Genomic DNA, 21,012 nt, shown 5'->3' with positions numbered 1-21,012 from the left:
CTGTGTTCAGATCCTCTGTTCAGAACCCTCTGTGTTCAGATCCTCTGTCTTCAGATCCTCTGTTCAGAACCCTCTGTGTTCAGAACCCTCTGTGTTCAGATCCTCTGTGATCTGAACCCTCTGTGTTCAGAACCCTCTGTGTTCAGAACCTCTGTGTTCAGAACCCTCTGTGTTTAGAACCCTCTGTGTTCAGAACCCTCTCTGTTCAGAACCCTCTGTGTTCAGAACACTCTGTGTTCAGAACACTCTGTGTTCAGAACCCTCTCTGTTCAGAACCCTCTGTGTTCAGAACACTCTGTGTTCAGATCCTCTGTGTTTAGAACCCTCTATGTTCACATGAGCCTGACTCGGCGTTTGCTGTGGAAAAGAACAAGAACTGCTCTCGTCCAATCACGGCGCAGCGTTGAGAGCTCTCGGTTCTGAGCCGCTGGACCATGAGAACCATGTGGACTCAGTGTGACTCAGCACTCTGGCTCTTTATAAAGAGTCCGGCTTTAAACCAGGACTTTACCAAGACCCAGATCCAGACCAGAACCATGTCCCTCGTCTGGGTCCTGTTCAGCCTCTTCTCGGCCCCGGCATGGACCACGCCCTCAGGTAAGTCCCGCTTTAGAAACGCTTTAGTCCTGCTTTAGACCTGGTTTAGTCCTGCTTTAGTCCTGCTTTAGACCTGCTTTAGACCTGCTTTAGACCTGCTTTAGACCTGCTTTAGACCTGCTTTAGTCCTGCTTTAGTCCTGCTTTAGTCCTGCTTTAGTCCTGTCTTTAGTCCTGCTTTAGTCCTGCTTTAGACCTGCTTTAGTCCTGCTTTAGTCCTGGTTTAGTCCTGCTTTAGTCCTGCTTTAGTCCTGGTTTAGTCCTGCTTTAGTCCAGCTTTAGTCCTGCTTTAGACCCGCTTTAGTCCCGCTTTAGTCCCGCTTTAGTCCTGGTTTAGTCCTGGTTTAGTCCTGCTTTAGTCCTGCTTTAGTCCTGCTTTAGACCTGCTTTAGTCCTGCTTTAGTCCTGCTTTAGTCCTGCTTTAGACCTGCTTTAGACCTGCTTTAGACCTGCTTTAGTCCTGCTTTAGTCCTGCTTTAGTCCTGCTTTAGTCCTGCTTTAGACCTGCTTTAGTCCTGCTTTAGACCTGCTTTAGACCTGCTTTAGTCCTGCTTTAGACCTGCTTTAGTCCTGCTTTAGTCCTGGTTTAGTCCTGCTTTAGTCCTGCTTTAGTCCTGGTTTAGTCCTGCTTTAGTCCAGCTTTAGTCCTGCTTTAGACCCGCTTTAGTCCCGCTTTAGTCCCGCTTTAGTCCTGGTTTAGTCCTGGTTTAGTCCTGCTTTAGTCCTGCTTTAGTCCCGCTTTAGTCCCGCTTTAGTCCTGGTTTAGTCCTGCTTTAGTCCTGGTTTAGTCCTGGTTTAGACCTGCTTTAGTCCTGCTTTAGTCCTGGTTTAGTCCTGCTTTAGTCCTGCTTTAGTCCTGGTTTAGTCCTGCTTTAGACCTGGTTTAGTCCTGCTTTAGTCCTGCTTTAGTCCTGGTTTAGTCCTGCTTTAGTCCAGCTTTAGTCCTGCTTTAGTCCTGCTTTAGACCTGCTTTAGTCCTGGTTTAGTCCTGGTTTAGTCCTGGTTTGTCCTGCTTTAGTCCTGCTTTAGTCCTGCTTTAGACCTGCTTTAGACCTGCTTTAGTCCTGGTTTAGTCCTGGTTTAGTCCTGGTTTAGTCCTGGTTTGTCCTGCTTTAGTCCTGCTTTAGTCCTGCTTTAGACCTGCTTTAGACCTGCTTTAGTCCTGGTTTAGTCCTGCTTTAGACCTGCTTTAGTCCTGCTTTAGACCTGGTTTAGTCCTGCTTTAGTCCTGGTTTGTCCTGCTTTAGTCCTGCTTTAGTCCTCCTTTAGACCTGCTTTAGACCTGGTTTAGTCCTGGTTTGTCCTGCTTTTGTCCTGCTTTAGTCCTGCTTTAGTCCTGTTTTAGTCCTGCTTTAGTCCTGGTTTAGTCCTGTTTTAGTCCTGCTTTAGTCCTGCTTTAGACCTGCTTTAGACCTGGTTTAGTCCTGCTTTAGTCCTGCTTTAGTCCCGCTTTAGTCCTGGTTTAGTCCTGGTTTAGTCCGGGTTTAGTCCTGCTTTAGACCTGCTTTAGACCTGCTTTAGTCCTGCTTTAGTCCTGGTTTAGTCCTGCTTTAGTCCTGGTTTAGTCCTGTTTTAGTCCTGCTTTAGTCCTGCTTTAGACCTGCTTTAGACCTGGTTTAGTCCTGCTTTAGTCCTGCTTTAGTCCCGCTTTAGTCCTGGTTTGTCCTGCTTTAGTCCTGCTTTAGTCCTGGTTTAGTCCTGCTTTAGACCTGCTTTAGTCCTGGTTTAGTCCTGCTTTAGTCCTGCTTTAGACCTGCTTTAGTCCTGCTTTAGTCCTGGTTTAGGCCTGCTTTAGTCCCGCTTTAGTCCTGGTTTAGACCTGCTTTAGTCCTGCTTTAGTCCTGCTTTAGTCCTGCTTTAGACCTGCTTTAGTCCTGCTTTAGTCCTGCTTTAGGCCTGCTTTAGTCCCGCTTTAGTCCTGGTTTAGACCTGCTTTAGTCCCGCTTTAGTCCTGGTTTGTCCTGCTTTAGTCCTGCTTTAGTCCTGGTTTAGTCCTGCTTTAGTCCTGGTTTAGTCCTGCTTTAGTCCTGCTTTAGTCCTGCTTTAGACCTGCTTTAGTCCTGGTTTAGTCCTGCTTTAGGCCTGCTTTAGTCCTGGTTTAGTCCTGCTTTAGTCCTGCTTTAGACCTGCTTTAGTCCTGCTTTAGTCCTGGTTTAGGCCTGCTTTAGTCCCGCTTTAGTCCTGGTTTAGACCTGCTTTAGTCCTGCTTTAGTCCTGCTTTAGTCCTGCTTTAGACCTGCTTTAGTCCTGCTTTAGTCCTGCTTTAGGCCTGCTTTAGTCCCGCTTTAGTCCTGGTTTAGACCTGCTTTAGTCCCGCTTTAGTCCTGGTTTGTCCTGCTTTAGTCCTGCTTTAGTCCTGGTTTAGTCCTGCTTTAGTCCTGGTTTAGTCCTGCTTTAGTCCTGCTTTAGTCCTGCTTTAGACCTGCTTTAGTCCTGGTTTAGTCCTGCTTTAGGCCTGCTTTAGTCCCGCTTTAGTCCTGGTTTAGTCCTGGTTTAGTCCTGGTTTAGTCCTGCTTTAGTCCTGCTTTAGTCCTGGTTTAGTCCTGGTTTAGTCCTGCTTTAGTCCTGCTTTAGTGCTGCTTTAGACCTGCTTTAGTCCTGCTTTAGTCCTGCTTTAGTCCTGCTTTAGTCCTGCTTTAGACCTGCTTTAGTCCTGGTTTAGTCCTGCTTTAGGCCTGCTTCAGTCCCGCTTTAGTCCTGGTTTAGTCCTGGTTTAGTCCTGCTTTAGTCCTGGTTTAGTCCTGCTTTAGTCCTGGTTTAGTCCTGCTTTAGTCCTGCTTTAGTCCTGCTTTAGACCTGGTTTAGTCCTGCTTTAGTCCTGCTTTAGTCCTGCTTTAGTCCTGCTTTAGTCCTGCTTTAGTCCTGCTTTAGTCCTGGTTTAGTCCTGGTTTAGTCCTGGTTTAGTCCTGCTTTAGTCCTGCTTTAGTCCTGCTTTAGTCCTGGTTTAGTCCTGCTTTAGACCTGCTTTAGTCCTGCTTTAGTCCTGGTTTAGACCCGCTTAAGTCCTGCTTTAGACCTGGTTTAGTCCCGCTTTAGTTCTGGTTTAGTCCTGCTTTAGTCCTGCTTTAGTTCTGGTTTAGTCCTGCTTTAGTCCTGGTTTAGACCTGCTTTAGTCCTGCTTTAGTTCTGGTTTAGTCCTGCTTTAGACCTGGTTTAGTCCTGCTTTAGTCCTGGTTTAGTCCTGGTTTAGTCCTGGTTTAGTCCTGCTTTAGTCCTGCTTTAGTCCTGCTTTAGTCCTGGTTTAGTCCTGGTTTAGACCTGCTTTAGTCCTGCTTTAGTTCTGGTTTAGTCCTGCTTTAGTCCTGCTTTAGACCTGCTTTAGTCCTGGTTTAGTCCTGCTTTAGTTCTGGTTTAGTCCTGCTTTAGTCCTGCTTTAGTCCTGCTTTAGACCTGCTTTAGTCCTGGTTTAGTCCTGCTTTAGTCCTGGTTTAGACCTGCTTTAGTTCTGGTTTAGTCCAGCTTTAGTCCTGCTTTAGTCCTGCTTTAGTCCTGCTTTAGTCCTGGTTTAGTCCTGCTTTAGTCCTGCTTTAGTCCTGCTTTAGTCCCGGTTTAGTCCCGGTTTAGTCCTGCTTTAGTCCTGCTTTAGTCCTGCTTTAGTCCTGCTTTAGTCCTGCTTTAGTCCTGGTTTAGTCCTGCTTTAGTCCTGGTTTAGTTCTGGTTTAGTCCTGCTTTAGTCCTGGTTTAGTCCTGCTTTAGTCCTGCTTTAGTTCTGGTTTAGTCCTGCTTTAGTTCTGGTTTAGTCCTGGTTTAGTTCTGGTTTAGTCCTGGTTTAGTCCTGCTTTAGTCCTGCTTTAGTCCTGCTTTAGTCCTGCTTTAGTCATGCTTTAGTCCTGCTTTAGACCTGCTTTAGTCCTGCTTTAGTCCTGCTTTAGTCATGCTTTAGTCCTGCTTTAGACCTGCTTTAGTTCTGGTTTAGACCTGCTTTAGTCCTGCTTTAGTCCTGCTTTAGTCCTGCTTTAGACCTGCTTTAGTCCTGGTTTAGTCCTGCTTTAGTTCTGGTTTAGACCTGCTTTAGTCCTGCTTTAGTCCTGGTTTAGTCCTGGTTTAGTCCTGGTTTAGTCCTGGTTTGTCCAGCTTTAGTCCTGGTTTAGTCCTGGTTTAGTCATGGTTTAGTCCTGCTTTAGTCCTGGTTTAGTCCTTGTTTAGTCCTGCTTTAGTCCTGGTTTAGTCCTGGTTTAGTCCTGCTTTAGTCCTGCTTTAGACCTGCTTTAGTCCTGGTTTAGACCTGCTTTAGTCCTGGTTTAGTCCTGCTTTAGACCTGGTTTAGTCCTGCTTTAGTCCTGCTTTAGTCCTGCTTTAGTCCTGGTTTAGACCTGCTTTAGTCCTGGTTTAGTCCTGCTTTAGTCCTGCTTTAGTCCCGCTTTAGTCCCGCTTTAGTCCTGGTTTAGTCCTGCTTTAGTCCTGCTTTAGTCCCGCTTTAGTCCTGCTTTAGTCCTGCTTTAGTCCTGCTTTAGACCTGCTTTAGTCCTGCTTTAGTCCTGCTTTAGTCCTGCTTTAGTCCTCCTTTAGACCTGCTTTAGTCCTGCTTTAGTCCTGCTTTAGTCCTGCTTTAGTCCTGCTTTAGTCCTGGTTTAGTCCTGGTTTAGTCCAGGTTTAGTCCTGGTTTAGACCTGGTTTAGACCTGGTTTAGTCCTGGTTTAGTCCTGGTTTAGTCCTGCTTTAGTCCTGGTTTAGTCCTGGTTTAGTCCTGGTTTAGTCCTGCTTTAGTCCTTCTTTAGTCCTGCTTTAGTCCTGGTTTAGTCCTGGTTTAGTCCTGGTTTAGTCCTGGTTTAGTCCTGCTTTAGTCCTGGTTTAGACCTGGTTTAGACCTGGTTTAGTCCTGGTTTAGTCTTGGTTTAGTTCTGGTTTAGACCTGGTTTAGACCTGGTTTAGACCTGGTTTAGTCCTGGTTTAGACCTGGTTTAGACCTGGTTTAGTCCTGCTTTAGTCCTGCTTTAGTCCTGGTTTAGACCTGGTTTAGACCTGGTTTAGTCCTGGTTTAGTCTTGGTTTAGTTCTGGTTTAGACCTGGTTTAGACCTGGTTTAGACCTGGTTTAGTCCTGGTTTAGACCTGGTTTAGTCCTGGTTTAGACCTGGTTTAGTCCTGGTTTAGACCTGGTTTAGTCCTGGTTTAGACCTGGTTTAGACCTGGTTTAGTCCTGGTTTAGACCTGGTTTAGACCTGGTTTAGTCCTGGTTTAGACCTGGTTTAGACCTGGTTTAGTCCTGCTTTAGTTCTGCTTTATTCCTGGTTTAGTCCTGCTTTATTCCTGCTTTAGTCCTGCTTTAGTCCTGCTTTATTCCTGCTTTAGTCCTGCTTTAGTCCTGCTTTAGTCCTGCTTTAGTCCTGCTTTAGACCTGCTTTAGACCGGCTTTAGTCCCGCTTTAGACCTGCTTTAGACCTGCTTTAGACCTGCTTTAGTCCTGTCTTTAGTCCTGCTTTAGTCCTGCTTTAGTCCTGCTTTAGTCCTGTCTTTAGTCCTGCTTTAGTCCTGCTTTAGACCTGCTTTAGTCCTGCTTTAGTCCTGGTTTAGTCCTGCTTTAGTCCTGCTTTAGTCCTGGTTTAGTCCTGCTTTAGTCCAGCTTTAGTCCTGCTTTAGACCCGCTTTAGTCCCGCTTTAGTCCCGCTTTAGTCCTGGTTTAGTCCTGGTTTAGTCCTGCTTTAGTCCTGCTTTAGTCCTGCTTTAGACCTGCTTTAGTCCTGCTTTAGTCCTGCTTTAGTCCTGCTTTAGACCTGCTTTAGACCTGCTTTAGTCCTGCTTTAGTCCTGGTTTAGTCCTGCTTTAGTCCTGCTTTAGTCCTGGTTTAGTCCTGCTTTAGTCCAGCTTTAGTCCCGCTTTAGTCCCGCTTTAGTCCTGGTTTAGTCCTGGTTTAGTCCTGCTTTAGTCCTGCTTTAGTCCCGCTTTAGTCCCGCTTTAGTCCTGGTTTAGTCCTGCTTTAGTCCTGGTTTAGTCCTGGTTTAGACCTGCTTTAGTCCTGCTTTAGTCCTGGTTTAGTCCTGCTTTAGTCCTGCTTTAGTCCTGGTTTAGTCCTGCTTTAGACCTGGTTTAGTCCTGCTTTAGTCCTGCTTTAGTCCTGGTTTAGTCCTGCTTTAGTCCAGCTTTAGTCCTGCTTTAGTCCTGCTTTAGACCTGCTTTAGTCCTGGTTTAGTCCTGGTTTAGTCCTGGTTTGTCCTGCTTTAGTCCTGCTTTAGTCCTGCTTTAGACCTGCTTTAGACCTGCTTTAGTCCTGGTTTAGTCCTGGTTTAGTCCTGGTTTAGTCCTGGTTTGTCCTGCTTTAGTCCTGCTTTAGTCCTGCTTTAGACCTGCTTTAGACCTGCTTTAGTCCTGGTTTAGTCCTGCTTTAGACCTGCTTTAGTCCTGCTTTAGACCTGGTTTAGTCCTGCTTTAGTCCTGGTTTGTCCTGCTTTAGTCCTGCTTTAGTCCTCCTTTAGACCTGCTTTAGACCTGGTTTAGTCCTGGTTTGTCCTGCTTTTGTCCTGCTTTAGTCCTGCTTTAGACCTGCTTTAGACCTGGTTTAGTCCTGCTTTAGTCCTGCTTTAGTCCCGCTTTAGTCCTGGTTTAGTCCTGGTTTAGTCCTGGTTTAGTCCTGCTTTAGACCTGCTTTAGACCTGCTTTAGTCCTGCTTTAGTCCTGGTTTAGTCCTGCTTTAGTCCTGGTTTAGTCCTGTTTTAGTCCTGCTTTAGTCCTGCTTTAGACCTGCTTTAGACCTGGTTTAGTCCTGCTTTAGTCCTGCTTTAGTCCCGCTTTAGTCCTGGTTTGTCCTGCTTTAGTCCTGCTTTAGTCCTGGTTTAGTCCTGCTTTAGACCTGCTTTAGTCCTGGTTTAGTCCTGCTTTAGTCCTGCTTTAGACCTGCTTTAGTCCTGCTTTAGTCCCGCTTTAGTCCTGGTTTAGTCCTGGTTTAGTCCTGCTTTAGTCCTGGTTTAGTCCTGCTTTAGTCCTGCTTTAGTCCTGCTTTAGACCTGCTTTAGTCCTGGTTTAGTCCTGCTTTAGGCCTGCTTTAGTCCCGCTTTAGTCCTGGTTTAGTCCTGGTTTAGTCCTGCTTTAGTCCTGGTTTAGTCCTGCTTTAGTCCTGGTTTAGTCCTGCTTTAGTCCTGCTTTAGTCCTGCTTTAGTCCTGCTTTAGTCCTGCTTTAGTCCTGCTTTAGACCTGCTTTAGTCCTGCTTTAGTCCTGGTTTAGTCCTGGTTTAGTCCTGCTTTAGTCCTGGTTTAGTCCTGCTTTAGTCCTGCTTTAGTCCTGGTTTAGTCCTGGTTTAGTCCTGGTTTAGTCCTGCTTTAGTCCTGCTTTAGTCCTGGTTTAGTCCTGGTTTAGTCCTGCTTTAGTCCTGCTTTAGTCCTGCTTTAGACCTGCTTTAGTCCTGCTTTAGTCCTGCTTTAGTCCTGCTTTAGTCCTGCTTTAGACCTGCTTTAGTCCTGGTTTAGTCCTGGTTTAGTCCTGCTTTAGTCCTGCTTTAGTCCTGCTTTAGTCCTGCTATAGACCTGCTTTAGTCCTGGTTTAGTCCTGCTTTAGTCCTGCTTTAGTCCTGGTTTAGTCCTGCTTTAGTCCTGGTTTAGACCTGCTTTAGTCCTGCTTTAGTTCTGGTTTAGTCCTGCTTTAGTCCTGCGTTAGTCCTGCTTTAGTCCTGGTTTAGTCCTGCTTTAGTTCTGGTTTAGTCCTGCTTTAGTCCTGGTTTAGACCTGCTTTAGTTCTGGTTTAGTCCAGCTTTAGTCCTGCTTTAGTCCTGCTTTAGTCCTGCTTTAGTCCTGCTTTAGTCCTGCTTTAGTCCTGGTTTAGTCCTGCTTTAGTCCTGCTTTAGTCCTGCTTTAGTCCTGCTTTAGTCCCGGTTTAGTCCCGGTTTAGTCCTGCTTTAGTCCTGCTTTAGTCCTGCTTTAGTCCTGCTTTAGTCCTGCTTTAGTCCTGGTTTAGTCCTGCTTTAGTCCTGGTTTAGTTCTGGTTTAGTCCTGGTTTAGTCCTGCTTTAGTTCTGGTTTAGTCCTGCTTTAGTTCTGGTTTAGTCCTGGTTTAGTTCTGGTTTAGTCCTGGTTTAGTCCTGCTTTAGTCCTGCTTTAGTCCTGCTTTAGTCCTGCTTTAGTCATGCTTTAGTCCTGCTTTAGACCTGCTTTAGTCCTGCTTTAGTCCTGCTTTAGTCATGCTTTAGTTCTGGTTTAGACCTGCTTTAGTCCAGCTTTAGTCCTGGTTTAGTCCTGGTTTAGTCATGGTTTAGTCCTGCTTTAGTCCTGGTTTGTCCAGCTTTAGTCCTGGTTTAGTCCTGGTTTAGTCCTTGTTTAGTCCTGCTTTAGTCCTGGTTTAGTCCTTGTTTAGTCCTGCTTTAGTCCTGGTTTAGTCCTGGTTTAGTCCTGCTTTAGACCTGGTTTAGTCCTGCTTTAGTCCTGCTTTAGACCTGCTTTAGTCCTGGTTTAGACCTGCTTTAGTCCTGGTTTAGTCCTGCTTTAGACCTGGTTTAGTCCTGCTTTAGTCCTGCTTTAGTCCTGCTTTAGTCCTGGTTTAGACCTGCTTTAGTCCTGGTTTAGTCCTGCTTTAGTCCTGCTTTAGTCCCGCTTTAGTCCCGCTTTAGTCCTGGTTTAGTCCTGCTTTAGTCCTGCTTTAGTCCCGCTTTAGTCCTGCTTTAGTCCTGGTTTAGTCCTGCTTTAGTCCTGCTTTAGTCCTGCTTTAGACCTGCTTTAGTCCTGCTTTAGTCCTGCTTTAGTCCTGCTTTAGACCTGCTTTAGTCCTGCTTTAGTCCTGCTTTAGTCCTGCTTTAGTCCTGCTTTAGTCCTGCTTTAGTCCTGGTTTAGTCCTGGTTTAGTCCAGGTTTAGTCCTGGTTTAGACCTGGTTTAGACCTGGTTTAGTCCTGGTTTAGTCCTGGTTTAGTCCTGCTTTAGACCTGCTTTAGTCCTGCTTTAGTCCTGCTTTAGTCCTTCTTTAGTCCTGCTTTAGTCCTGGTTTAGTCCTGGTTTAGTCCTGGTTTAGTCCTGGTTTAGTCCTGGTTTAGTCCTGGTTTAGTCCTGCTTTAGTCCTGCTTTAGTCCTGGTTTAGACCTGGTTTAGACCTGGTTTAGTCCTGGTTTAGTCTTGGTTTAGTTCTGGTTTAGACCTGGTTTAGACCTGGTTTAGACCTGGTTTAGTCCTGGTTTAGACCTGGTTTAGTCCTGGTTTAGTCCTGGTTTAGACCTGGTTTAGTCCTGGTTTAGACCTGGTTTAGTCCTGGTTTAGACCTGGTTTAGACCTGGTTTAGTCCTGGTTTAGACCTGGTTTAGACCTGGTTTAGTCCTGGTTTAGACCTGGTTTAGACCTGGTTTAGTCCTGCTTTAGTCCTGCTTTATTCCTGGTTTAGTCCTGCTTTATTCCTGCTTTAGTCCTGCTTTAGTCCTGCTTTATTCCTGCTTTAGTCCTGCTTTAGTCCTGCTTTAGTCCTGCTTTAGTCCTGCTTTAGTCCTGCTTTAGTCCTGCTTTATTCCTGCTTTAGTCCTGGTTTAGTCCTGCTTTAGACCTGCTTTAGTCCTGCTTTATTCCTGGTTTAGTCCTGCTTTAGTCTTGCTTTAGACCTGCTTTAGTCCTGTTTTAGTCCTGGTTTAGTCCTGCTTTAGTCTTGCTTTAGACCTGCTTTAGACCTGCTTTAGTCCTGGTTTGTCCTGCTTTAGTCCTGCTTTAGTCCTGCTTTAGTCCTGCTTTAGTCCTGCTTTAGTCCTGCTTTAGTCCTGGTTTAGTCCTGGTTTAGTCCAGGTTTAGTCCTGGTTTAGTCCTGGTTTAGTCCTGCTTTAGACCTGCTTTAGTCCTTCTTTAGTCCTGCTTTAGTCCTGCTTTAGTCCTGGTTTAGTCCTGGTTTAGTCCTGGTTTAGTCCTGGTTTAGTCCTGGTTTAGTCCAGGTTTAGTCCTGCTTTAGTCCTGGTTTAGACCTGGTTTAGACCTGGTTTAGTCCTGGTTTAGTCTTGGTTTAGTTCTGGTTTAGACCTGGTTTAGACCTGGTTTAGACCTGGTTTAGTCCTGGTTTAGACCTGGTTTAGTCCTGCTTTAGTCCTGGTTTAGTCCTGGTTTAGTCCTGGTTTAGTCCTGGTTTAGTCCTGGTTTAGTCCTGGTTTAGGCCTGGTTTAGTCCTGCTTTAGTCCTGCTTTAGTCCTGCTTTAGTCCTGGTTTAGACCTGGTTTAGACCTGGTTTAGTCCTGGTTTAGTCTTGGTTTAGTTCTGGTTTAGACCTGGTTTAGACCTGGTTTAGACCTGGTTTAGTCCTGGTTTAGACCTGGTTTAGTCCTGGTTTAGACCTGGTTTAGACCTGGTTTAGTCCTGGTTTAGACCTGGTTTAGACCTGGTTTAGTCCTGGTTTAGACCTGGTTTAGACCTGGTTTAGTCCTGCTTTAGTCCTGCTTTATTCCTGCTTTAGTCCTGCTTTAGTCCTGCTTTAGTCCTGCTTTAGTCCTGCTTTAGTCCTGCTTTAGTCCTGCTTTAGTCCTGGTTTAGTCCTGGTTTAGTCCTGCTTTAGTCCTGCTTTAGTCCTGCTTTAGACCTGCTTTAGTCCTGCTTTAGTCCTGCTTTAGACCTGGTTTAGTCCTGCTTTAGTCCTGCTTTAGTCCTGCTTTAGACCTGCTTTAGTCCTGCTTTAGACCTGGTTTAGTCCTGCTTTAGTCCTGCTTTAGACCTGCTTTAGTCCTGCTTTAGTCCTGCTTTAGACCTGCTTTAGTCCTGCTTTAGTCCTGCTTTAGTCCTGCTTTAGTCCTGGTTTAGTCCTGCTTTAGACCTGCTTTAGTCCTGCTTTAGACCTGCTTTAGTCCTGGTTTAGTCCTGCTTTAGTCCAGCTTTAGTCCTGCTTTAGTCCTGCTTTAGACCTGCTTTAGTCCTGCTTTAGTCCTGCTTTAGTCCTGCTTTAGTCCTGGTTTAGTCCTGCTTTAGTCTTGCTTTAGACCTGCTTTAGACCTGCTTTAGTCCTGGTTTGTCCTGCTTTAGTCCTGCTTTAGTCCTGCTTTAGTCCTGCTTTAGTCCTGCTTTAGTCCTGCTTTAGTCCTGGTTTAGTCCTGGTTTAGTCCAGGTTTAGTCCTGGTTTAGACCTGGTTTAGACCTGGTTTAGTCCTGGTTTAGTCCTGGTTTAGTCCTGCTTTAGACCTGCTTTAGTCCTGCTTTAGTCCTGCTTTAGTCCTGGTTTAGTCCTGGTTTAGTCCTGGTTTAGTCCTGGTTTAGTCCTGGTTTAGTCCAGGTTTAGTCCTGGTTTAGGCCTGGTTTAGTCCTGCTTTAGTCCTGCTTTAGTCCTGCTTTAGTCCTGGTTTAGACCTGGTTTAGACCTGGTTTAGTCCTGGTTTAGTCTTGGTTTAGTTCTGGTTTAGACCTGGTTTAGACCTGGTTTAGACCTGGTTTAGTCCTGGTTTAGACCTGGTTTAGTCCTGGTTTAGACCTGGTTTAGTCCTGGTTTAGTCCTGGTTTAGACCTGGTTTAGTCCTGGTTTAGACCTGGTTTAGTCCTGGTTTAGACCTGGTTTAGACCTGGTTTAGTCCTGGTTTAGACCTGGTTTAGACCTGGTTTAGTCCTGGTTTAGACCTGGTTTAGACCTGGTTTAGTCCTGCTTTAGTCCTGCTTTATTCCTGCTTTAGTCCTGCTTTAGTCCTGCTTTAGTCCTGCTTTAGTCCTGCTTTAGTCCTGCTTTAGTCCTGCTTTAGACCTGCTTTAGTCCTGCTTTAGTCCAGCTTTAGTCCTGCTTTAGACCTGCTTTTGTCCTGGTTTAGTCCTGCTTTAGTCCTGCTTTAGTCCTGCTTTAGACCTGCTTTAGTCCTGCTTTAGTCCAGCTTTAGTCCTGCTTTAGTCCTGCTTTAGACCTGCTTTAGTCCTGCTTTAGTCCTGCTTTAGACCTGCTTTAGTCCTGCTTTAGTCCTGCTTTAGTCCTGCTTTTGTCCTGGTTTAGTCCTGCTTTAGTCCTGCTTTAGACCTGCTTTAGTCCTGGTTTGTCCTGCTTTAGTCCTGCTTTAGTCCTGCTTTAGACCTGCTTTAGTCCTGCTTTAGTCCTGGTGTAGACCTGGTTTAGTCCTGGTTTAGTCCTGGTTTAGTCCTGGTTTAGTCCTGGTTTAGTCCTGCTTTAGTCCTGGTGTAGACCTGGTTTAGTCCTGGTTTAGTCCTGGTTTAGTCCTGGTTTAGTCCTGGTTTAGTCCTGCTTTAGACCTGCTTTAGTCCTGCTTTAGTCCTGCTTTAGTCCTGCTTTAGTCCTGCTTTAGTCCTGCTTTAGTCCTGCTTTAGTCCTGCTTTAGTCCTGCTTTAGTCCTGGTTTAGACCTGGTTTAGACCTGGTTTAGTCCTGGTTTAGACCTGGTTTAGTCCTGGTTTAGTCTTGGTTTAGTTCTGGTTTAGACCTGGTTTAGACCTGGTTTAGACCTGGTTTAGTCCTGGTTTAGACCTGGTTTAGTCCTGGTTTAGACCTGGTTTAGTCCTGGTTTAGTCCTGGTTTAGACCTGGTTTAGTCCTGGTTTAGACCTGGTTTAGTCCTGGTTTAGACCTGGTTTAGACCTGGTTTAGTCCTGGTTTAGACCTGGTTTAGTCCTGGTTTAGTCCTGGTTTAGTCCTGGTTTAGACCTGGTTTAGTCCTGGTTTAGACCTGGTTTAGTCCTGGTTTAGTCCTGGTTTAGTCCTGGTTTAGTCCTGGTTTAGTCCTGGTTTAGACCTGGTTTAGTCCTGGTTTAGACCTGGTTTAGTCCTGGTTTAGTCCTGGTTTAGACCTGGTTTAGTCCTGGTTTAGACCTGGTTTAGACCTGGTTTAGTCCTGGTTTAGACCTGGTTTAGTCCTGGTTTAGTCCTGGTTTAGTCCTGGTTTAGACCTGGTTTAGTCCTGGTTTAGACCTGGTTTAGTCCTGGTTTAGTCCTGGTTTAGTCCTGGTTTAGTCCTGGTTTAGTCCTGGTTTAGACCTGGTTTAGTCCTGGTTTAGACCTGGTTTAGTCCTGGTTTAGTCCTGGTTTAGTCCTGGTTTAGACCTGGTTTAGTCCTGGTTTAGTCCTGGTTTAGTCCTGGTTTGTCCTCTAGAGTACCAGCTGGAGGAAGCTCGTCCCTGTGAGAAACTGAGAGACTCTGGTTCTAGTCCTGGACTTCACTGCTCTGTGGACGGACACTTCAGGTACGGCAGAAGGTCACAGGTCATGACAGGTGTGACAGGTCATGACAGGTGTGACAGTCATGACAGGTGTGACAGTCATGACAGGTGTGACAGGTCATGACAGGTGTGACAGTCATGACAGGTGTGACAGTCATGACAGGTGTGCATGACAGGTGTGACAGGTCATGACAGGTGTGACAGTCATGACAGGTGTGACAGGTCATGACAGGTGTGACAGTCATGACAGGTGTGACAGTCATGACAGGTGTGACAGGTCATGACAGGTGTGACAGTCATGACAGGTGTGACAGTCATGACAGGTGTGACAGGTCATGACAGGTGTGACAGTCATGACAGGTGTGACAGTCATGAGAGGTGTGACAGTCATGACAGGTGTGACAGTCATGACAGGTGTGACAGGTCATGACAGGTGTGACAGGTCATGACAGGTGTGACAGGTCATGACAGGTGTGACAGTCATGACAGGTGTGACAGGTCATGACAGGTGTGACAGTCATGACAGGTGTGACAGTCATGACAGGTGTGACAGTCATGACAGGTGTGACAGGTCATGACAGGTGTGACAGTCATGACAGGTGTGACAGGTCATGACAGGTGTGACAGGTCATGACAGGTGTGACAGGTCATGACAGGTGTGACAGTCATGACAGGTGTGACAGGTCATGACAGGTGTGACAGTCATGACAGGTGTGACAGGTCATGACAGGTGTGACAGTCATGACAGGTGTGACAGGTCATGACAGGTGTGACAGGTCATGACAGGTGTGACAGGTCATGACAGGTGTGACAGTCATGACAGGTGTGACAGGTCATGACAGGTGTGACAGGTCATGACAGGTGTGACAGTCATGACAGGTGTGACAGGTCATGACAGGTGTGACAGTCATGACAGGTGTGACAGGTCATGACAGGTGTGACAGTCATGACAGGTGTGACAGGTCATGACAGGTGTGACAGGTCATGACAGGTGTGACAGTCATGACAGGTGTGACAGGTCATGACAGGTGTGACAGTCATGACAGGTGTGACAGGTCATGACAGGTGTGACAGGTCATGACAGGTGTGACAGGTCATGACAGGTGTGACAGTCATGACAGGTGTGACAGTCATGACAGGTGTGACAGGTCATGACAGGTGTGACAGTCATGACAGGTGTGACAGGTCATGACAGGTGTGACAGGTCATGACAGGTGTGACAGTCATGACAGGTGTGACAGTCATGACAGGTGTGACAGGTCATGACAGGTGTGACAGGTCATGACAGGTGTGACAGGTCATGGCAGGTGTGACAGTCATGACAGGTGTGACAGGTCATGACTGGTGTGACAGGTCATGACAGGTGTGACAGTCATGACAGGTGTGACAGTCATGACAGGTGTGACAGGTCATGACAGGTGTGACAGTCATGACAGGTGTGACAGGTCATGACAGGTGTGACAGGTCATGACAGGTGTGACAGTCATGACAGGTGTGACAGTCATGACAGGTGTGACAGGTCATGACAGGTGTGACAGGTCATGACAGGTGTGACAGTCATGACAGGTGTGACAGGTCATGACAGGTGTGACAGGTCATGACAGGTGTGACAGTCATGACAGGTGTGACAGGTCATGACAGGTGTGACAGTCATGACAGGTGTGACAGGTCATGACAGGTGTGACAGGTCATGACAGGTGTGACAGTCATGACAGGTGTGACAGGTCATGACAGGTGTGACAGTCATGACAGGTGTGACAGTCATGACAGGTGTGACAGGTCATGACAGGTGTGACAGGTCATGACAGGTGTGACAGTCATGACAGGTGTGACAGGTCATGACAGGTGTGACAGGTCATGACAGGTGTGACAGTCATGACAGGTGTGACAGGTCATGACAGGTGTGACAGGTCATGACAGGTGTGACAGTCATGACAGGTGTGACAGTCATGACAGGTGTGACAGGTCATGACAGGTGTGACAGTCATGACAGGTGTGACAGGTCATGACAGGTGTGACAGTCATGACAGGTGTGACAGTCATGACAGGTGTGACAGGTCATGACAGGTGTGACAGGTCATGACAGGTGTGACAGGTCATGACAGGTGTGACAGTCATGACAGGTGTGACAGTCATGACAGGTGTGACAGGTCATGACAGGTGTGACAGTCATGACAGGTGTGACAGTCATGACAGGTGTGACAGGTCATGACAGGTGTGACAGGTCATGACAGGTGTGACAGGTCATGACAGGTGTGACAGTCATGACAGGTGTGACAGTCATGACAGGTGTGACAGGTCATGACAGGTGTGACAGTCATGACAGGTGTGACAGTCATGACAGGTGTGACAGGTCATGACAGGTGTGACAGGTCATGACAGGTGTGACAGGTCATGACAGGTGTGACAGTTGTCCCTTGTCCTCAGCTCGGTGCAGTGTGCAGAGGGACACTGCTGGTGTGTGGACGTCGAGGGACAAGAGCTGAGCGGGAGTCGAACCAACAACTCTGCTCCTCACTGTGAGTGACTGTAGAACAAGGGGAGGAGCTCTGGATTATGAGGGCGGGGCCTCTGAGGGCGGGGCCTCAGACACCTACATCACATTCTGACCTCTGCAGTAGAATGTTGTGGTCGATGGTCAAACGCTGAGGTCAGAACCAGGATTGGGCTCTGGACCCTGCTGCGGTGGGCTCTGAACCCTGCTGTAGTGGTGGGCTCTGAACCCTGCTGTGGTGGTGGGCTCTGAACCCTGCTGTGGTGGGCTCTGAACCCAGCTGTGGTGGGCTCTGAACCCAGCTGTGGTGGGCTCTGAACCCTGCTGTGGTGGGCTCTGAACCCAGCTGTGGTGGGCTCGGAACCCTGCTGTGGTGGGCTCTGAACCCTGCTGTGGTGGGCTCTGAACCCTGCTGTGGTGGGCTCTGAACCCTGCTGTGGTGGGCTCTGAACCCTGCTGTGATGGGCTCTGAACCCTGTTATGGTGGGCTCTGGATCCTGCTGCGGTGGGATCTGAACCCTGCTGTAGTGGTGGGCTCTGAACCCTGCTGTGGTGGGCTCGGAACCCTGCTGTAGTGGTGGGCTCTGAACCCTGCTGTGGTGGGCTCTGAACCCTGATGTAGTGGTGGGCTCTGAAACCTGCTGTAGTGGTGGGCTCTGAACCCTGCTGTGGTGGGCTCTGAACCCTGCTGTGGTGGGCTCTGAACCCTGCTGTGATGGGCTCTGAACCCTGCTGTGGTGGGCTCTGAACCCTGCTGTGATGGGCTCTGAACCCTGTTATGGTGGGCTCTGGATCCTGCTGCGGTGGGCTCTGAACCCTGCTGTAGTGGTGGGCTCTGAACCCTGCTGTGGTGGGCTCTGAACCCTGCTGTAGTGGTGGGCTCTGGACCCTGCTGTGATGGGCTCTGAACCCTGCTGTGGTGGGCTCTGAACCCTGCTGTGATGGGCTCTGAACCCTGTTATGGTGGGCTCTGGATCCTGCTGCGGTGGGCTCTGAACCCTGCTGTAGTGGTGGGCTCTGGACCCTGCTGTGGTGGGCTCTGAACCCTGCTGTAGTGGTGGGATCTGAACCCTGCTGTGGTGGGCTCTGAACCCTGCTGTAGTGGTGGGCTCTGAACCCTGCTGTGGTGGGCTCTGAACCCAGCTGTGGTGGGCTCGGAACCCTGCTGTGGTGGGCTCTGAACCCTGCTGTGGTGGGCTCTGAACCCTGCTGTGGTGGGCTCTGAACCCTGCTGTGATGGGCTCTGAACCCTGTTATGGTGGGCTCTGAACCCTGCTGTGGTGGGCTCTGAACCCTGCTGTAGTGGTGGGCTCTGAACCCTGCTGTGGTGGGCTCTGAACCCTGCTGTGGTGGGCTCTGAACACGCCCCCAGTGTCCCTCAATGTGTCCCTCGTTGTGTCTCTCGCTGTGTCTCACGTGATGTCCCTCGTGTCTCTCGTTGTGTCTCAGGTGTCTCTTGTTGTGTCTCTCGCTGTGTCTCACGTGATGTCCCTCGTGTCTCTCGTTGTGTCTCAGGTGTCTCTTGTTGTGTCTCTCGCTGTGTCTCACGTGATGTCCCTCGTGTCTCTCGTTGTGTCTCAGGTGTCTCTTGTTGTGTCTCTCGCTGTGTCTCACGTGATGTCCCTCGTGTCTCTCGTTGTGTCTCAGGTGTCTCTTGTTGTGTCTCTCGCTGTGTCTCACGTGATGTCCCTCGTGTCTCTCGTTGTGTCTCAGGTCTCTCTTGTTGTGTCTCTCGCTGTGTCTCACGTGATGTCCCTCGTGTCTCTCGTTGTGTCTCAGGTGTCTCTTGTTGTGTCTCTCGCTGTGTCTCACGTGATGTCCCTCGTGTCTCTCGTTGTGTCTCAGGTGTCTCTTGTTGTGTCTCTCGCTGTGTCTCACGTGATGTCCCTCGTGTCTCTCGTTGTGTCTCAGGTGTCTCTTGTTGTGTCTCTCGCTGTGTCTCACGTGATGTCCCTCGTGTCTCTCGTTGTGTCTCAGGTGTCTCTTGTTGTGTCTCTCGCTGTGTCTCACGTGATGTCCCTCGTGTCTCTCGTTGTGTCTCAGGTCTCTCTTGTTGTGTCTCTCGCTGTGTCTCACGTGATGTCCCTCGTGTCTCTCGTTGTGTCTCAGGTCTCTCTTGTTGTGTCTCTCGCTGTGTCTCACGTGATGTCCCTCGTGTCTCTCGTTGTGTCTCAGGTGTCTCTTGTTGTGTCTCTCGCTGTGTCTCACGTGATGTCCCTCGTGTCTCTCGTTGTGTCTCAGGTGTCTCTTGTTGTGTCTCTCGCTGTGTCTCACGTGATGTCCCTCGTGTCTCTCGTTGTGTCTCAGGTGTCTCTTGTTGTGTCTCTCGCTGTGTCTCACGTGATGTCCCTCGTGTCTCTCGTTGTGTCTCAGGTGTCTCTTGTTGTGTCTCTCGCTGTGTCTCACGTGATGTCCCTCGTGTCTCTCGTTGTGTCTCAGGTCTCTCTTGTTGTGTCTCTCGCTGTGTCTCACGTGATGTCCCTCGTGTCTCTCGTTGTGTCTCAGGTGTCTCTTGTTGTGTCTCTCGCTGTGTCTCACGTGATGTCCCTCGTGTCTCTCGTTGTGTCTCAGGTGTCTCTTGTTGTGTCTCTCGCTGTGTCTCACGTGATGTCCCTCGTGTCTCTCGTTGTGTCTCAGGTCTCTCTTGTTGTGTCTCTCGCTGTGTCTCACGTGATGTCCCTCGTGTCTCTCGTTGTGTCTCAGGTCTCTCTTGTTGTGTCTCTCGCTGTGTCTCACGTGATGTCCCTCGTGTCTCTCGTTGTGTCTCAGGTGTCTCTTGTTGTGTCTCTCGCTGTGTCTCACGTGATGTCCCTCGTGTCTCTCGTTGTGTCTCAGGTGTCTCTTGTTGTGTCTCTCGCTGTGTCTCACGTGATGTCCCTCGTGTCTCTCGTTGTGTCTCAGGTGTCTCTTGTTGTGTCTCTCGCTGTGTCTCACGTGATGTCCCTCGTGTCTCTCGTTGTGTCTCAGGTGTCTCTTGTTGTGTCTCTCGCTGTGTCTCACCTGATGTCCCTCGTGTCTCTCGTTGTGTCTCAGGTCTCTCTTGTTGTGTCTCTCGCTGTGTCTCACGTGATGTCCCTCGTGTCTCTCGTTGTGTCTCAGGTCTCTCTTGTTGTGTCTCTCGCTGTGTCTCACGTGATGTCCCTCGTGTCTCTCGTTGTGTCTCAGGTCTCTCTTGTTGTGTCTCTCGCTGTGTCTCACGTGATGTCCCTCGTGTCTCTCGTTTTGTCTCAGGTCTCTCTTGTTGTGTCTCTCGCTGTGTCTCATGTGATGTCCCTCGTGTCTCTCGTTGTGTCTCAGGTGTCTCTTGTTGTGTCTCTCGCTGTGTCTCACGTGATGTCCCTCGTGTCTCTCGTTGTGTCTCAGGTGTCTCTTGTTGTGTCTCTCGCTGTGTCTCACCTGATGTCCCTCGTGTCTCTCGTTGTGTCTCAGGTCTCTCTTGTTGTGTCTCTCGCTGTGTCTCACGTGATGTCCCTCGTGTCTCTCGTTGTGTCTCAGGTCTCTCTTGTTGTGTCTCTCGCTGTGTCTCACGTGATGTCCCTCGTGTCTCTCGTTGTGTCTCAGGTCTCTCTTGTTGTGTCTCTCGCTGTGTCTCTCGTGATGTCCCTCGTGTCTCTCGTTGTGTCTCAGGTCTCTCTTGTTGTGTCTCTCGCTGTGTCTCTCGTGATGTCCCTCGTGTCTCTCGTTGTGTCTCAGGTCTCTCTTGTGTCTCTCGCTGTGTCTCACGTGATGTTCCTCGTGTCTCTCGTTGTGTCTCAGGTGTCTCTTGTTGTGTCTCTCGCTGTGTCTCACGTGATGTCCCTCGTGTCTCTCGTTGTGTCTCAGGTGTCTCTTGTTGTGTCTCTCGCTGTGTCTCACGTGATGTCCCTCGTGTCTCTCGTTGTGTCTCAGGTCTCTCTTGTTGTGTCTCTCGCTGTGTCTCACGTGATGTCCCTCGTGTCTCTCGTTGTGTCTCAGGTCTCTCTTGTTGTGTCTCTCGCTGTGTCTCACGTGATGTCCCTCGTGTCTCTCGTGTCTCAGGTCTCTCTCGTTGCCAGCTCCAGTCGTCTCTTCGCTGTTCGTCTTCAGGACACTATGAGACAGTGCAGTGTGACTCCAGCAGGGGACAGTGCTGGTGCGTGGACACTGACGGGATGGAAATATACGGGACGAGACAGAGAGGACGTCCCGGGACATGTGAGTGCGATTAGGACAGATGATTTCATTGGTGCAGCAAATTCAACATAAATTTGCTGATAGTCTTTGAGTGTCGTCCCTGTGTCCCTGACGTCTCTGTCCTGTGTCTCTTGGACAGGTCCTGGTCCCTGTCAGGTCGTCTCTCGTGGACTCCTTCACACCTCGTCTCCTCGTTCGTCTCCTCATTTGTCTCCTCAGTGTTCGGATGAAGGACACTTTCTCCCTGTTCAGTGCAAATCCATAAACTCCACCAATGAGAGAGAAGTGGACCTGAGCTCCGCCTTCAGCAGGTGAGGAGGGGGAGGAGTCTGGAGGGGGAGGAGTCTGGAGGGGGAGGGGGAGGAGTCTGGAGGGGGAGGAGTCTGGAGGGGGAGGAGTCTGGAGGGGGAGGAGTCTGGAGGGGGAGGGGGAGGAGTCTGGAGGGGGAGGAGTCTGGAGGGGGAGGAGTCTGGAGGGGGAGGAGTCTGGAGGGGGAGGAGTCTGGAGGGGGAGGGGGAGGAGTCTGGAGGGGGAGGAGTCAGAGGGGGAGGGGGAGGAGTCTGGAGGGGGAGGAGTCTGGAGGGGGAGGGGGAGGAGTCTGGAGGGGGAGGAGTCAGAGGGGGAGGGGGAGGAGTCTGGAGGGGGAGGAGTCTGGAGGGGGAGGAGTCTGGAGGGGGAGGAGTCTGGAGGGGGAGGGGGAGGAGTCTGGAGGGGGAGGAGTCTGGAGGGGGGAGGAGTCTGGAGGGGGAGGAGTCTG

General features: G+C 49.1%; 1 protein-coding gene across 1 annotated transcript; it reads left to right on the top strand.

Moving 5' to 3' along the window:
* Positions 1–536: 536 nt before the first annotated feature.
* LOC140359051 (thyroglobulin-like) lies at positions 537–20,566 on the top strand (the record flags this gene model as incomplete). The annotated part of the gene is made up of 5 exons (XM_072443924.1): positions 537–597; positions 13,543–13,633; positions 16,037–16,128; positions 20,121–20,276; positions 20,395–20,566. Coding segments are annotated over exons 1-5 (572 nt in total), but the record flags the coding sequence as incomplete, so codon positions are not given.
* Between the last annotated feature and the right edge of the window lie 446 nt (positions 20,567–21,012).

Source organism: Eucyclogobius newberryi, unplaced genomic scaffold (assembly GCF_026437365.1).
Source record: "Eucyclogobius newberryi isolate DKJ021-1_F unplaced genomic scaffold, fEucNew1.0.hap1 SCAF_138, whole genome shotgun sequence".
In the NCBI taxonomy this organism is placed as follows: domain Eukaryota; kingdom Metazoa; phylum Chordata; class Actinopteri; order Gobiiformes; family Gobiidae; genus Eucyclogobius; species Eucyclogobius newberryi.
This window is presented reverse-complemented; position numbering and strand designations above follow the sequence as displayed.